The sequence below is a fragment of the Narcine bancroftii genome, chromosome 1 (assembly GCF_036971445.1).
Source record: "Narcine bancroftii isolate sNarBan1 chromosome 1, sNarBan1.hap1, whole genome shotgun sequence".
Lineage (NCBI taxonomy): Eukaryota > Metazoa > Chordata > Chondrichthyes > Torpediniformes > Narcinidae > Narcine > Narcine bancroftii.
The window spans coordinates 290,160,508-290,177,402 of NC_091469.1; the positions used below are offsets into that span (position 1 = coordinate 290,160,508).

General features: G+C 44.3%; 2 protein-coding genes and 1 long non-coding RNA gene across 10 annotated transcripts in view; 2 read left to right on the plus strand and 1 right to left on the minus strand.

The window, feature by feature from the left end:
* Nucleotides 1–16,463, minus strand: part of LOC138745853 (basic helix-loop-helix ARNT-like protein 1) — a 59,144-nt gene extending 42,681 nt beyond the window's left edge. For 2 of the 8 annotated variants that reach the window (XM_069903328.1, XM_069903323.1), the window contains exons 1-4: nt 16,181–16,463; nt 2,436–2,612; nt 2,030–2,085; nt 485–632 (exon numbers count right to left, since the gene is read on the minus strand). In XM_069903328.1, the coding sequence (XP_069759429.1) occupies nt 485–632; nt 2,030–2,085; nt 2,436–2,458 (227 nt within the window). In that variant the 5' untranslated portion in view covers nt 2,459–2,612; nt 16,181–16,463. Of the gene's footprint in view, nt 1–484; nt 633–2,029; nt 2,086–2,435; nt 2,613–6,627; nt 6,669–16,180 lie in introns of all 8 variants that reach the window. The other 6 variants (XM_069903274.1, XM_069903266.1, XM_069903302.1 and 3 more) reach the window with 6 other exon arrangements.
* LOC138745879 (uncharacterized) lies at nt 1,526–9,845 on the plus strand. The gene is made up of 3 exons (XR_011346561.1): nt 1,526–1,769; nt 2,964–3,057; nt 8,133–9,845. It is a non-coding gene; the product is annotated as an uncharacterized lncRNA (long non-coding RNA).
* An 89-nt stretch (nt 16,464–16,552) lies between the features above and the next one.
* LOC138756814 (TBC1 domain family member 10A) overlaps nt 16,553–16,895 on the plus strand; it is a 125,132-nt gene continuing 124,789 nt past the window's right edge. The window contains exons 1-2 of the mRNA XM_069923235.1: nt 16,553–16,560; nt 16,602–16,709. Of these exons, the coding sequence (XP_069779336.1) occupies nt 16,553–16,560; nt 16,602–16,709 (116 nt within the window). The remainder of the gene's footprint in view (nt 16,561–16,601; nt 16,710–16,895) is intronic.

Sequence of the window (16,895 nt, forward strand, 5' to 3'; positions counted from 1 at the left end):
ACATTCCAAAGCATTTTACAATCAGAAGTGCATTCCGAAGAGAGGTTCTTACTATAACCAAATGATACAAAAAAAGCTCCAATAAAGAAATGGGATCGAAGGATAAACAATCACCAGAATTCCAGAGGGAATGCCCTTGTTCTTCCTTCCAGCCACCTATCAATCATTTGCATCCATCAGAAGTTCTGGACCACAGGGTTTAAGGACAAACAAGAGTGCAAATGGACCGGAGATGGGTCATGTGTTCACTCGCCATGAATGAAGCAAACCCACAAAAGATTTTGGTAACATTGGCAGCAATTCCACCCCATCTCAACTCCTTTCCATCAGCTTGTCCCTCATTAAGAGGTCAACAATGATGGGATAGGAATTGTAGATGGTTAAGTCTATTGGACCACAACAATGAGCATGAAAAAAATCTACTCGCAAACCCTTGTCGACAAGGAAATGGCAAACAAAAAAAACCCACATTCTTTAAACTTACTGATAATCTGTAGAACTCCCTTTCCTTTTCCTGCTGAAGTCCATCCCTGCTGTGGCCAAGGAGTTTGATATCAATCCTGTTGTATCGGTCGAGATAAAATCATTTATTGTTGAGGATATGTCCATATTTTGGTCTGCCATTGGGTAATCTGAAATATTTCCAAGTGTAATTGATTCTTAATTCAGGTAGTAACATTTATGCATCGATTGTCAACCCCAATCTCCATAACCAGTTCTAATCATAATTAGCACTGCCAGGCTGTGAGATTGATGAACAGTGTCCTGTAACCGAGTAAATCATCCCAAAATATTTATATATATGTTAATTTTAAATTAAATCTTTGTTTTATATATATGTTGTATATTATGTGTGTACAGCATATCTATTGTATATATACACACATATACGTACGTGTGTGTGAGAAGAACCATAGAGTTCCTGAGAATGTACAAGTTTCAACACAATTTACACAACTAAAGTGCCCCATCCTTCCAAGTGAAGCAACACTTCACTTGTGAATCTGTGAGGCCACCTGCTGCAACCGGTGCTCCTGTTGTGACTTTCTCTACTTTGGAATCAAGCAGACTTGTAGAGATTTCCCGCTCTTCTCTATCTCTTTTCCTCCAGCTCTCCACCCCTTCCCTATCCACTCACAGAGCCATTCCCCCTCCCCCTGCTTTCTCTTGACCCCTCCATATTCCTGTGGGACTGTGCTCCTCCCCCTGCCCCTTCCTCACCACCATTTTATTTAGGCACTGCATACATTTTACTCACTCTTTGATGAAGGGCTCAGGCCCAAAACGTTGGTTATGTATCTTTATCTTTGCTAATATAAAGAACATTATGTGACCTGCCGGGTTTCTCCAGCGTTGTGTTTTTACACTAGTCACAGCATCTGCAGACTTTTGTGTTTCACTCCAAGTACATACCAACAAGATATCAAAAACAGCAATGGGGGCCAAATAATTGGGGTTTTTTTCCCAGCTGCTCCCTCTTGAACAGTGCCTGACTCATTGAGAATTTCCGGAATGTTCTGTTTTTATTAAGAAAGCCTGATGTGGTGTCCTTGCATTAGAGAACTAGCAGTTTCCCCCACAGCTAGCAACAATGATCCAACAGTATTATTACTTCACCAACAACAATACTTTCTGCTGATTTTTACCACCACAGAATTTATATCCCCAAAGTGGACTGCCTTGCCAGAGTTGGTGGTGGAGGCTGAAACATGCGGGGCATTTAAGAGACTCCTAGAGTCCTGGATGGAAGGAAAACGGAGGGTTACGAGGTAGGTAAGGTTTAGTACTTTTTTTTTTAAAGATTATATATGGGTTGGCACAACATCGAGGACCAAAGGGCCTGTACTGTAGTGTATTGTTCTGTTCTAAACTCCCTTGGTTGCATTGAGATTTCATCACAGTAGTTCTGAACCTGTAGTCCATGGGTGGTTAAAGGGATTCCACACAAAGACTGAGGTAATATACATGTAAAACAAGCCAAAAGAAATTCCCAAAAACCCAGGAGGTATGGAAAAGGACTCGCTCTCACCTGTCTTCACCTCTTCCCCCACGCATTCATTGGTCCATGGATTTGTTATGTAGTCCCTGGTAAGTAACGGAATACTTGATGTGGTTTGTGGGTACAAAGAGATGAACCATTGGTCTAAAACTGGATTACTGGTCTAGTGACAAAACCTCTAGACCAGGAACGGGCAACCTTTTACCATGTGTGGGCCAAATGGTGTGTCAGTGGTTGAACAGTGGGCTGCACTTAAGCTTTCGATTGTTTCTGCTTGATGTACATAATATACAATGTATGAACGAAACTGACGATAATTTATCAAAAAACAATCCACAGAAAAAGTTCAAGCAACAAGGTCAAACATAGTCCTTCCAAAAAACATAAAAAGTCAAAAAGGAGAAAAATGAGTCACAATGAAAACAAAATAACTAACCCCAAAACAGAGAGCGGCTCCATCAGTGGGAAACTTGATTTTGTTGGTTGTTTGAAAGCATTTCCATACTGGGAGACATAGTTGATGCCAATAGCGAGACATCATTTCAAGGAGTTTTGGTATCAATCTGACCACCAGTAGAACAAACTGCTTAGCAGGAGTGATAATCATCCCTTGCTGGACAAAAAAAATATTTCAGGTAGGCGTTTGGAGAGCTGCAAACTGTCATTTAAACTTGGTTGCTTTTAAATTATTCTTCAAATAGTTCAGGAGTTTTAAAAATAATCAATAACAATTATTTTTGTTGCAAAACTGTGGACATAAATCAATTTGTCAAATGCAGCATCTTGAATCTTTCCCAGCAGAAGTTACTGTGTACTCATCTCAATTTCTGCCTTTGATGCTGATCTCCTGCTTTTATTTAATTTCTCTGCCCTCTAAAATGTATTTTGAATTCTGAGTATGGGAGGTAAATCCCATTTCCGAGTGAACAAAATTTGCTTTGTGCTAAATGAGTTTTGTTGGCAGGTGGAGTTGGATGAAGGAACATCGCAGCGTCCCACACCTGGACATCTGGCTGACAGTTTAGTGCGGTGAACGGTGTATGTGGAGTAGTGATCAGGTGAATGCATTGGGTTGCCTACCCCCTCCTCTAGACTGTCCACAGGAGACTGCAGAGGCTGTAATCAGAGCTAAACACAATCTGCTGCAGGAACTCAGCAGATTGAGCAACAACAGTGAGAGAAAGACCAGGGTATAGACTGGCTCAGTTAGCGCGATGTTATTACAGAGTCAGCGACCAGGGTTCAAATCCGGCACTGTATGTAAGGAATTTATACATTCTCCCTGTGTCTGCGTGGGTTTCCTCCAGGTGTTCCAGTTTCCACCCACCCTCCAAAACATACAGGGGTTATAGGTTCATTGGTGCATTTGGATGGCACGGGCTCGTGGGCCAGAAAGCAAATGGTTAATGTTTTGGGGCCGAATCCTTCATCAAATTTAATGAAAGGCTCTAGCCCAAAACCTTTGGCAATTCTTTTTCTCCCACTGATGCTACTTGACCTGCTGAGTTCCACCAGTGGACACCAGGGACACAACCTTGCAGCCCCTGCTCATGCAGATGTAGGAGGTGCAAGCCGCCTCAGTGAGCATCCTGCGTTTCTTTGAGGCTTTCTGTCTGTTTTTGAATAGTTTCTCCCCATTTAGTGATTGCTTCCTATGACCTGGAAGAGAATGTCTGTTTGCAACTATTGTCAGGCAGGTAAATGATCAGGGCTGCCCAATGTAGCTGATCGACCTAGCCTGAGAGAGGATACTGATAGCAGTTTGCTCTTCCCTGCAGTAAACTCAGAGGAATTCTGTGGTGATATTAAGTTCAGCCCCTCGAGTATCTATTAAAAGCTCTAACATAAGCTGCCTGAACCTAAAATAGACACAGCTTATTACATTAAACATTCAGGCAGCTTCAAGGAAAGACAAAAAAAACTGGCAGTTACTGAAGCCAACCTTGTTGCTAAGATACATTCAGGGCCAATTGAACACATACTATCTAGGCCACTTATTCCACTCGCATACCACCTTAAGTATCCCTTACTAACTGCAGAGCACCTTTGGCATAGGATGGTAAGGTTAGTAAGAGATTACTTGAGGTGGTATGTGAGTAGAACAAAAGTTGAGAGCCACCTTTCATCCCTAACCAGAAAACACAAAACAAGAGAATGGGATTCAGTGTCACAAAGACAAAGTGCAGGATGTAGAGAAATGTACATTTAAACAGTGCAGGGGCTTCATCTTTTACCAATGAGAGGCCCATTCAAAAACCTGATAACAGCGGCAAAGACACTTTCCTTGAATCTGAATGCTCGTCTTTTCAAGCATGTGCATCTTCTGCCTGATTTTTCTGGTTGGGGGGAGAAAAAAGTGTGACCGGGATGGGGATGGCAGCATTCCTGAGAGACCCTGGGGAGTGGTGTAGAACAGAGAGACCTCGGGCTACAGGTACATAGTTTTCTGAAACTTGTGACACGGGTAGACAGGGTGGTGAAGAACGTGCTTACCTTCGTCATTCAGAGCACGGAGTACAAAATCTGGGATGTCATGTACAAGACGTTGGAGTGTTGTATGCAGTTCAGGGTAGAGGAAGAATGTCAAAACACTGACTATTCACTATATGAATGCCAGTGGTTCTCAACCATTTTTTCCCCCCACTCACATTACCGTAAGTAATCCCTTACTAACCACAGAGCACCTATGGTATAGGATGCCATAAGTGTTATGGTTAGAAAGGGATTACTTAAAGTGTTATCAGAGTGGGAAAAAAAGGTGGAGAACCACTGATCTAGGCCATTCCCTCATGACTTCCCCTTGTGAAATCTGAGCATTAGCCAAGTGTTCTGCCTTGGAAATGCTAGTTTATTTTAAATGTCACTGGTGTACAATTCAACTGTTCTGCAAGGCAATAAACCCTTCTGTCGATTCAAAATATGCCCAATGAAAATTCGCACAGCAAATCTTGTTGCATCTCTCCACATTCATCACCTATAGCCATGGGTAATTCCGTGGTTGGACGAGAATCCTCGCCAGAAGCACAAATCAGGGTCAAAACATAAAGTAGGTCAGATGAATCAGATGCTCAGGAAGGAAGTGGTATCACACATTGCCACTGCTGAGTTAACTCTTAACACAGCAATGACTTGGAACAGATGAGGTTGTGTTCAGTTTTAAGTGGATCACTCATGGGATTTGGAATCAGATTGTAAATTGTCCATCCCTAATTGTCCATTAAACTGTTAGGCTTGCTTGGGCAATTTCATAAGGTCTGGAAACTCATAAATAGGGTGGCGCAGTTAGCGCAATACCATTACAGCACCAATGACCCAGGATCAAATATGGCCCTGACTGTAAGGAGTATGTATGTATTTTTTTTTAAGATGTACAGCATGGTAACAAGCCCATGTTGCCCAATGATACCCCAGTGACCTGCAACCCCTGTATGTTGTTGGGAGGAAACTGGAACACTCAGAGGAAACCCACAGATGCAGGGAGAGTGTACGAACTCCTTACAGAGACCAATGGATTCAAACCCCACTTGCTGGCACTGTAATAGCACTGCGGTACCCATGCTACCCATTTTCCCCATGTCCGTGAGGGTTTCCTATGGGTGTTCCGTTTCCTCCTACCCTCCAAAAATGTATGGGGTGGGGGGGGGGGTGGTGGTGGTTGAAGGTTAATTAGGTTATTTGGACATTATGGGCTTGCGAGTCAGAAGGGCCTCTATTATAGTACTTTAAAAAACCCAGACAGGTTCCTTCCTTTACATGCTAGAGAAGCAAATGAGTTTTAATTGGCAATATGGTAAATTAATTTATGCTAAGATTCAAATTTGTTTCTGAGGAGTGACTGAACGTTGGAAAACGAGCATCATCAGGGCTCTTTGTTGGTTAGTCCAGCAGAAATTCCCATCACTGACCTGCTCACACCACAGAACCGCCCTCCACTGCATCAAAATACAGTGAAAGCAAGTTAAATCATACTTAAGTACAGGCAGCACAATAATAAAACAAACGAGGACAGGATGAGGTGGTGTAGTAATTAAACAGTGCAGAGTATGGTGTAACAAAGACATGATGTAGGGTACACAGGGATCAGGGCTGTTAGATAGCATTGGAGCTGTGCCCATGTTAGTCTGTATACAGTTGCTAGTATCGGTAGTGTTAAGTCTGACTTGATTGATTATACAATGTTGTGTGTTTGAGAGTACTAGTGTGTGTTAGTAAAAACACAATGCTGGAGAAACTTAGCAGGTCAAGCAGTGTCCTTTATATAGCAACAGTAAAAATACATAACCGACATTTCGGGATTGAGCCCTTCATCAAGTTTTGTTTTGCTATCTTGATGAAAGCCTCAAACCCAAAACATCAGTTATGTATTTTTACTTTTGCTATATAAAGGACTCTGTTTGACCTGCTGAGTTTCTCCACCGTCGTATTTTTACTTCAACCACGTTTACAGAGTTTCCCTGTTGCGATCCCCTTATTTGTGTTTTAATAAAGATCCTTCCTGTGTCCAGACGCATTGCTCTTTGAACCCACCAAACTTTTCTCCTCCCACACAACAGCATCTCTCTGCTTTTGCTTTTCCACAGCATGTATTCCAAAGATCAAGTCTGGGGGTTAGTCCACTTAGCATTTACCTTGGGTAAGCAGCTTTAAGGATTTGAATGAAGAACTCTTTCTGTTTTGGCAATGAATACACACAGTTAAGATTCAATTTTTTGGCATTCAGGTCAACGTTCGCACATTTCTGATGCCACTACTTGGGACTGGTTCAAACATCTCAGTGGGTTGATGGGGTAAATTTAGATTCATGGAAATATGGAAGCCATTAATCCAATCCTATTTGTGTCAGATTAAAAAAACACTAGACAACCTAATCCCACATCTCAGATCTTTGCCATAGTACACGAGTTCCCATCCTCGCATCCAATCCAACTTAACATAGTGTTACCATTCTTTCAATGAGTAAACTCCATACGCCCACCAAGTTCAATTTCCCTATCATAATCCATTAGATGTGTCTGCCCTTGGTTAATTAACTCTTTACTGAAGGAAATTTGTCCTTCTTAAGTCAAGTTTATTGTCATCTGAATGCACAAGTATAACCCAACTAAATAGCTTTCTCCGGTCCTCGGTGCAAAAACACTCATACACACAACTGGTCATAGCATATGCTAAACAAGTATTTAATCTTCACGAATAAATAAATAAATGTTGTTTCATGAATACGAGAGTCTCAGATGGTCAGTGTGAGCAGTTCCTTTGGTCGTTCAACATTTTCATTACCCGTGGGAAGAAGCTGTTCCTCAGCCTGGTGGTGCTGGCTCTGATACTCCTGTATCTATTCCCTGACAGAAGCAGCTGAAGGATACTGTGTGCAGGGTGGAAGGGGTTCTCAATGATTTTGCGCACCCTCTTCAGACAATGATCCTGGTAGATCACATTGATAGGGGAGGGAGGGAAACTCCAGTGATCCGCTCTGCCACTTTTATGGTCCTAAGGATTGACCTCTGAACCATTTCAACCTCATCTGCATCCTATAAATGTTTGGTTATATATTGAGCCGCAACTTGTGATCTCAAGTAATTGGACTTGGCTCACAAAGAGACCTTCAAATGTTCTGATATAGCATTAACCTCCAAAAACATAGCTGGAGGTGGCAGAGAGAAATTAATTCATTGTAAACTTAACTGATTTAAGAGAAGTAATAAGCCACAGATGAAATGATGCAAAGTCAATAGCGAGACAAAGATACTAATTAATCAGTTAGACATAAAAGTAATGAAGTGAAACAGAGAAGTCTGCAGACCCTGTGATTGTAGTATTAAAGTTGCATTAAATAATATTAGCTTCATTAACCCCAGGCAGCAGGAATAGTGGAATGTGCAAAAACAGAAAAAAACCTAAACTGGCCAAATTGACTGAGGAAACAGGGCTAAAATTGGCTAAAAAGTGCCACCCCTAGCATTGTTTTAAATGTGGATGACACTCCAGGCTAAGTCAGGGCTATCTGCTGCAATAAGGACATCTTGGGGAGCAAAGCCCACACCGCCAGTAGGAATGGATTTATTATCATTAGGTGAGGACATAAGCAAATATTTGAGTAATCTAACCAAAACCTTTTTGAAAGATGCGTTCTCAGGTACAACAAACATCCCTAAAGGAGAGTGATCCAACAGATCAAAGTGGTGAACATCCTAATGTCAAACCTGAGAATTACATTCTGGTAAAGAATTGAGATCGGAAGAAATTGGAAACTTGCTGGGAAGGTCAATTCCCGGTCCCAGTAATAACATCGAGTCCAGTAAAGCTTGAAGAACAGCCTCACTAGATACACCAAACAGACTTAAGGAAAAAGGCCCAGCTAAAACATTAAGACTTTTATTATAACAGACTGGAAAAAAAGAGAGGCCCACCTACAACAAGAGAGCATTATTATTATGCCTCGTCACCCTGACATTTGAACTGAATACTGGAGTCGTGACTGAAAAGAGGAATTTTTGGTGACAGCATAATACCTTTTTAAATGTGTCTTACTTATGTGTTGATAAGATGAATGTTGATAGCTGTTGAATCTATTCCTATATTCTAACCAACTCAACGGGTGGTATCCCTTCAAAACCCAGATCCTACCCTATACAGAAAATGAGAAAATGGATTTTGAGACATAATAGACTACAGACAAGGACATAAACAAGTGGAGGACAGCAGGGTATAACATGACATCTTCTATTAACGGTACCCTCAGTCATATAGCCATACTAAACCTGGGAGAAACGATGCAAGACTACAATGAGATATTTATTTTGACATAAAGCATATCTGTGGCAAACTATTAATTTGATGTGGTCCTGATATGTGGTTCCCTCGACACATCATGGACAGAAACTACACCAATCAGAAGTTAGGGCTATTGGCTAATGAATCAGCTAAGTGGTTCCAAGCAGCTAAAGGAAGGTGTATAGAAAGCCAGCCACACTTTTTTGACCAGATAGATAGTATGCCTAGAGGAGGTTGCCAGAGTACTTGCTTTCAGAATGCAATCACTTCTGAATTAGTAGTCAGCATATTTCTTAAATAACAGTTACCCCATTGTGTTTTGATGGTACAAGATAGGGATGTGAATAGTAAAATTGAAAGATGATTTGCCTTATATCGAAGAACACTGCTGGCAACATGATTTTGAGATTAAGGAAGGAATGCCTGAATCTAACCTGAGGAACTCGGGTGGTTGTGGGGATGCTGCTAGAAAAAAATAATGGGAAATAAAGTAATAATTGGAAAAGCCACCCTTGATTATGCTAGGACATACAGCAATCCCAACACTAGTACCAACAAATGTACTGGCATCCCACCACATGTTATTGATTAAAGAAAGGCTATGTATTACAGGAAACAACCTCCCTGCCTTGTTTGCCATTGGGACATTAGGACCTCTTGTCGTTCCATGCCCAGAAAACGCTAGTCAGAAGACGTATTATTGCCCGAGGATTGACAAAAGAATTTGTGCGGACCAGAACAATCCAGCTACCCTATGATCTGACATCAGTTGGGGAGCCCTCTGCTCCATATCCCTTGGAAGATCAGCTGGGGTGGTGGCTGCCATGAATCGCAATCATCTCATTAGAGCCAGCACCATCAGGTTGAGGAGCACCTTCTTCCCATGGGCAGTGAGACTGCTGAACTACTGCTGAATCAACACCCCGTGACTTTACTATTCATTAATGGTATTTATTTTTATTATGTGCATACAAGACGTGTACATGTTATAGGTTCTGTGTAAATGTATAGTTTGTCTGTATATCTTTCCCCTGTTTCTGCACCGTGGACCGGATAACATGTTTAATTGGTTGTACTGTTACAATCAGATGATAAATAAACTTGAATTAAGAAAGATTTGTATATGGGGATAATGGGAGGGATATGATGCTGTATGTCTAAAAAAAACTCACTCATGCTAATCAAATTGACTAGCATATCCCACTGAACCTTTCCTATCTATGTACCTTTCTAAATGTCTTTTAAACATCGCAATTGTACATTTGCATTGACAGGAGTCCAGAGGAGGGAGAGGTGATGATCTTGACAAGGAGGATGTGGAGACCACATTTCCTCTTGTGGGTGTATCTAAAAATGACAGAATCATCCCACTCGAGACAGAAAGGAGATAAATTACTTTCTCTCAAAAGGTTGATGGCCTTTGGAACTTTCTTCCTCTTAAGTGTCGTTGAAGCAGTGCTTGAACTCTTCCAAGGCAGAGGTAGATAGATACATGATGAGTTGGGTAGGGGGGTGGGGTAAAAGATTACTTTGGATAGGTAGACAGGAAGGCAGAGTTGAGGTTGCAATGAGATTTAAATTTAAATATTATTGACAGCATGGTAGAAGCCAATTCCAATTTAAACCAGTGATGCTCAATTACAATCAAATCAACTTACAACCCCCATACGAGTTGAAGGGTGGGAGGAAACCAGAACAACCAGAGGAAACCCACAGACACAGGGGGAACGTACTAACTCATTACAGATAGTGCCAGATTCAAAACAAGTTCACTGGCGCAGTAATAGTGTTGCACTAACTGCACCGCCCGTTGCTGACCATATTCTTTCTTTGGCTTGGCTTCGCGGACGAAGATTTATGGAGGGGTAAAATGTCCACGTCAGCTGCAGGCTCGTTTGTGGCTGACAAGTCTGATGTGGGACAGGCAGACACGGTTGCAGGGGAAAATTGGTTGGTTGGGGTTGGGTGTTGGGTTTTTCCTCCTTTGTCTTTTGTCAGTGAGGTGGGCTCTGCGGTCTTCTTCAAAGGAGGTTGCTGCCCGCCGAACCGTGAGGCACCAAGATGGACCGTTTGAGGTGATATCAGCCCACTGGCGGTGGTCAATGTGGCAGGCACCAAGAGATTTCTTTAGGCAGTCCTTGTACCTCTTCTTTGGTGCACCTCTGTCACGGTGGCCAGTGGAGAGCTCGCCATAGAACACAATCTTGGGAAGTTGATGGTCCTCCATTCTGGAGACGTGACCTACCCAGCGCAGTTGGATCTTCAGCAGCGTGGATTCGATGCTGTTGGCCTCTGCCATCTTGAGTACTTCGATGTTAGGGATGAAATCGCTCCAATGAATGTTGAGGATGGAGCGGAGACAACACTGGTGGAAGCATTCTAGGAGCCATAGGTGATGCCGGTAAAGGATCCATGATTCAGAGCCGAACAGGAGTGTGGGTATGACAACGGCTCTGTATACACTAATCTTTGTGAAGTTTTTCAGTTGGTTGTTTTTCCAGACTCTTTTGTGTAGACTTCCAAAGGCGCTATTTGCCTTGGCGAGTCTGTTGTCTATCTCGTTGTCGATCCTTGCATCCGATGAAATGGTGCAGCCGAGATAGGTAAACTGGTTGACCGTTTTGAGTTTTGTGTGCCCGATGGAGATGTGGGGGGGCTTGTAGTCATGGTGGGGAGCTGGCTGATGGAGGACCTCAGTTTTCTTCAGGCTGACTTCCATTAGCAATCATATAAATAACATCAGCAGCTCGAAGAGCCAAGTTGCATATGTCTGATCTGAAGGTGATCCTCAGCATATTTCTGAGACAGAGGATGGTGGATGGAATGATAATCAACTATGATTGAGTTGGTTTTTCAAGATATACATCAAGTAGGAAGACACAAAAGTCTGCAGACACCGTGGTTGAATTAAAAACACAATGCCCGAGAAACTCAGCAGGTCAAATGGTATTCTTTATATAGCAAAGATAAATTTACAGAACCAACATTCCAGGCTTGAGCCCTTCTCCAAGGTAAGAAAAATGTCAGCAGGTATGGTAGGGAGGATCATGGTCCCAAAGGCAGGAAGTCATAGGAGGAGAAGGGAGAGAGGGCACAGTAGCAAGGCAGGAGGGGAGGGATGGCTCTGTGAATAGAAAGGGAAGGGGGTGGAGAGCTAAGGGAAAAAAGGCAGGGGGAAGGGAAGAGAGGGAGAATGGAGAGCAGGTTAGCAAAACTGGAGAAGTCAATATTAATGCATTCCGGTTGCTGTTCCTGCAATTTACAGGTGGTCTTGTTGGAACAGTACCCAAGGACATGGACAGACATGTGAGTATGGGAGTGGGATGCAGAATTGAAATAGTTGGCCACTGGGAGATCCCTGTCATCTCAGTGCTATCACTTATGAAGAGATTTCAAAGTAGGTCTATCTTGCTTTTAAATTGGAATATGCTAACCATGACAGAAACAGTAACCAAAAGAAAATAACTCATTATAATTACAATGCAGCATAGATATTGCTTTGTGGTACTACTAGGGCAGGGGTCCCCAACCTTTTTAGAGCATCGACCCTTTCAGGGCCTACGTGATCCTTCAATGACCCTCAGGCATGGAATCCCAGCACTGGCCAGGGAGACAGGGGACTGGCGGCGGGGAGGGGGTGCTGGGTAGGTCAAATTAATGCTCGGCTCAAGGTGGCGCTGAACAGACGTCTGGTTTTAGGCCAGACAGTCCAGCTTTTGAGACCTCTGTCCAGCACTATCTCGAGCTGAGCATTAATTTGACCTTCATTTAGGGGTGGAGGACAAATTAAGGGGCAGAAAGGGCACTTGCCTGTTAAATGAAGGGTCCCAGGTTCTGCAGGTGGGTGATGTGTGATGAGTGGAAAATGTGACAGCAACACTTGAAGTGCTAGCTGGGGAAACGTAACAGTGGCACACAGTGTTTATGGCTGATAAACCTCACTACACACCCCCCCCTCCCCACCCCATTCTGGGCGGGGGAGGGGGGGCTATTTTAAATTGACCTCTCCTTCCCAGGTGTTATTGACCCCCTTTCATCCCCATGACATTTATCGACCCCCTGGAAATTCCCATTGACCCCTATACTGAGGGAACCCTTTATCACAATAGATAGATTGCTGAAACATTAAAACCAAAACTGGAAAGTCAAACCCTTTAAAAGCCAAGAATCAGGGAACACCGATATTTGTAACATTAGCAAACAGGTGTCTACTTGATTTATCCAATCACACAGATATCAATTCTTAGTCCCCTGAAAATTATTGTAGGAGATGTCAGTGGGATGCATTCTTCTTCTGGTCAGAAGCCCCTGCATTTAAACTCTATACTGAAAAGCTGAATGCAATCAAGGCTTACACATCCCAGCACAGTACCATAGGAGAGCCATCTTCCATGTATTTATCTGGGTCATTATCTGCACTCAATGTTAGACATAGAGATCTCACAGAAATATGAATCTCTTCCTGAGTCATGGCCAACATTTTTCCCTCAGCAAATACTAAAAAAGGCCAGATTGGCTATCACTGAGTTCCTTGCAAATTGACAGCCAAACGTCTCCCTGTGCTACTGTCCCCTCACAGATTCCATCACTCACCTACACACCAGAGGCAATTTAAAGTGACCCATAACCTATCAACCTGAATATCCTTGGTACGTGGGAGGAACCAGGAGCAGACAAGGAGCTCGGCTCACAAGGAAGTCATGCACACAGACAGCACATTTCAGGATTGAATCCAGATCTCTGGCACTGAGAGACAGAACATCTATCAGCTGAATCGCTGCATCCCTAATCGTTCGCAAACTGAATATTCATCACCAATTAGACATAACTGCTGCCTCAGCATGCTGCAGAGGGCTGACACGCCAAAGGTTAATCTCTCTTTCTTTCATAAGGATTCTTTAACGTCATGTGCTTCTAAAATTAGACTGGTCATATATTGTACACAAAGAAAACACAGCTCAGGCTAACTCATACAGCCCCTTGCCTCCATCTATATCCCTCAGTACCTTGGAAAATCAGCTAACATATAAAAAGACTCGATGAGAGACACAAAAGCTGGAGATGCTAGAATCTTGAATAGGCAAAGAACTGTGGAGGAACTCAGCAGGTCAAATAGCATCAGTGGGTAGAGATGGTCAGTTGACGTTTTGAGCCTGAACCCTTCATCAAAACTGGTAGGATATATGAAATTACATATACAGTAATAAAGAGGGAAAGGAGCTGAGGGAGGGGCCAGAAGTGAAAGGACAGAAGGGATACGAGGTCGAGAGATAGTGGAGGACAGGTAGTAACCAAAATAAATAAATTCATTATAATTACGATGCAGCAAATATATTGCTTTGTGGTATTACTATCACAATAGATATATTGCTGAATTATTAAGGGAACATGAGGAAGGGTGCTGGAGAAAATAAAGAGATAGAAAGTGATTTTAAAAATCCAGTAGATAAATATAAGATAAAAATAGTGCAATTGGAGATTGGGGTTATGTAAAATTAAATAAATCCATGTTCATGCCATTGAGGCTATCCAGAAGGAATATGATGTGTTGTTCCTCAAGTTTACTTTTGGCCTCGCCCTGACAATGGTAGATGCCAAGGACAAACATATCCGTGTAGTAACGGTGGGGGAGTTTAAATGGTGGACTACTGGAAGCTCACATTTACATCCACACAGGGGCGCACGTGTTTGGAGCCACACGGGGTGGAGGTGTTTGATGAAGCAGTCACCCAATCTGTATTTGGTCTCACTAATGTAGGGGAGACCACCGCAGGGACACAGAATGCAGTCGATTAGATGACACACAGGTAAAGTTTTGCCTCATTTGGAAGGTGTTTGTGGCCCTGTCGAGTGCAAGATCACGCACCACCAGAATCAAGGTCTATATGTTCCCGCTGTTAACAGAATCGTGAATGAACCTGAAAATAACATATTTATGTTGCTTTTAGCAGAAACCTACTGATTTCTCGCTGTAACTCTGCAGTTCTGTACTGTTACATTTAACTAATCTGCTCCAAAAAGAACCTCGGTCATGGCATCTCAGTACGTGACAATAAATCAGACTTGAAATTCAATATTTACTTGCTGGGATTCATGCTTAATGCTCGTAGGAGTAAATATCAAACCAGTTGACACACAATATACCAGATGGTGTTATTACAGGTGACCAAAACTTTGTTCAAAGTTGATTTTTTTTAGACGTACAGTACAGTAACAGGCCCTTTCAGCCCATGTACGTTTTCAACAGTGGGAGGAAACCAGATTCCCCTGGAGAAAACCACACAGACACAAAGAGAATATACGAACTCCTTATAAACAGTGCAGGATTCGAAGCCCGGTCCGGTCCCAATCACTGGTGCTGTAAAGGCATGGCTAACCACTATACCAGTGGTCTCAACCTTTTTTTTCCACTCGCATACCATTTTAAGTATTCCCTATGCCATTGGTGCTGTGATTAGTAACGGATTGCCTAAGGTGGGATGTGGGTGGAAAGAAAAAGTTTAAAAGCACTGTTTTAATCGTCCCTCATTGACTCGTTATGTGCACGGCTTCACAACTCCAAAGGAAATGGGCCAATGACAATTTTTCTCAACCAACATATTTCAGTCACAATTGGGTCTAGAGCAGTGATTCTCAACCTTTCCTTCCCACTCACATACCACCGTAAGCAATCCCTTACTAATCACAGAGCACCAATGGTATAGGAATTACTTAAAGTGGTATGTGAGTGGAAAGAACAAGGTTGAGAACCACTGACAACACCAAATGCGTGATAAGAGATGACAGAAATGTTTTGATCGGGATCCACAACAGGTAACAGCACACCAGTGCGGGGTGATACTGCACAGGAGGCAAGGATCAACAATGCTGAGGGTTGTGAGGGTGCGATCCACAATGGGATGGGGGGGGGGGGAGTGGTGAGTAATCAATTGTGATCCTCTGGGGGTGGAGGGAGCAGTGATCCGGGTTGGAGGAGACATTGATCTATGAGGGGGAGAAAGTGATCCACCTGGAGGGAGGTGGGATGGGGAGAGGGAGACGGTGATCCACAGGGCGACAGTGATCCAGCAGGGGGATGGGGGGGAAAGAGATGATGATCCATCGGGGATTGGGGGAGGGGTGGATCGAGAGAGAGAGATGGTGATCCACTGAGGGGAGGAGTGGAGGGAAGAGACAGTGACCACAGGGGGTTGGAGGAAGAGAGAAAGAGATCCAGCAATGGGGCGGGGGGGACACAGTGATGCCACAAGTGGGGGCTCAGTGATTCACCTGGGGTTGGGGGGTCAGGGGGGGAGGCCAATGCAGGTGCGCGCGGTCCTGGAGCGCGCCTGGCACTCGGGATGTAGGCTCGTCCCCGGTGCTTCCTAGACCTGCGCGGGTAACTGGGGACGGCGTTCAGAGCACACTCACGCGGTGCCGGTGACGGGCCGCTCAGCCGTCCCCGCGAGCCCGGCTCCTCCGTACGCCCGTTCCCCCTGAGTCCGGCTCCTCCGTACGCCCGTTCCCCCTGAGTCCGGCTCCTCCGTACGACAGACGCCGCCGCCGGGTTCCCCTAACCTACTTTCCACCGCTGACGTAACCGCTGACCTGCTTCTGCGGGGCCCACGCCCCGAGGCCAATCACGGCCCGCCCGTTCGGCCCACAGACCAATCATAAGGCGCCGAGAACAAGTGCCAATCCCCGGAGGTGTGCCACTAACCAGTCACACGCCGCTCTTGACAGTTATCCACCTATCAGAAAGCAGGCACGGGGAGGACGGTGAATCCGGCCGATGATAGGCGGATGCGCGGGTCAGGGCGGCAACGGGGGTTGTGATTGGGCTCGGTGACAGGCGCTTGGGCGCTGGTTGCCGTGGCAACGGCTGCAGTCGCGGCGCGACGGATGCTTCCGAGTTGACTGCGGGCGAGGCGCTCGCTCCACGTCCATCCGCCGCTCCGAGGTACCCCCCCCCCCCACCCACTGCCGCCTTGCTCCCGCCCCGAGGCGCTCCTTCGGCGACCCTTACTCCCGTCCCGAGGGGCTCCCTCCACGTCCATCTCCCGCCCCGAGGCGCTCCCTCGGTGTTGCCTCTGTGACCTGGCGACGCTCCCATTCTGGCAGCCGGTTTCTATTCACGATTGGACAT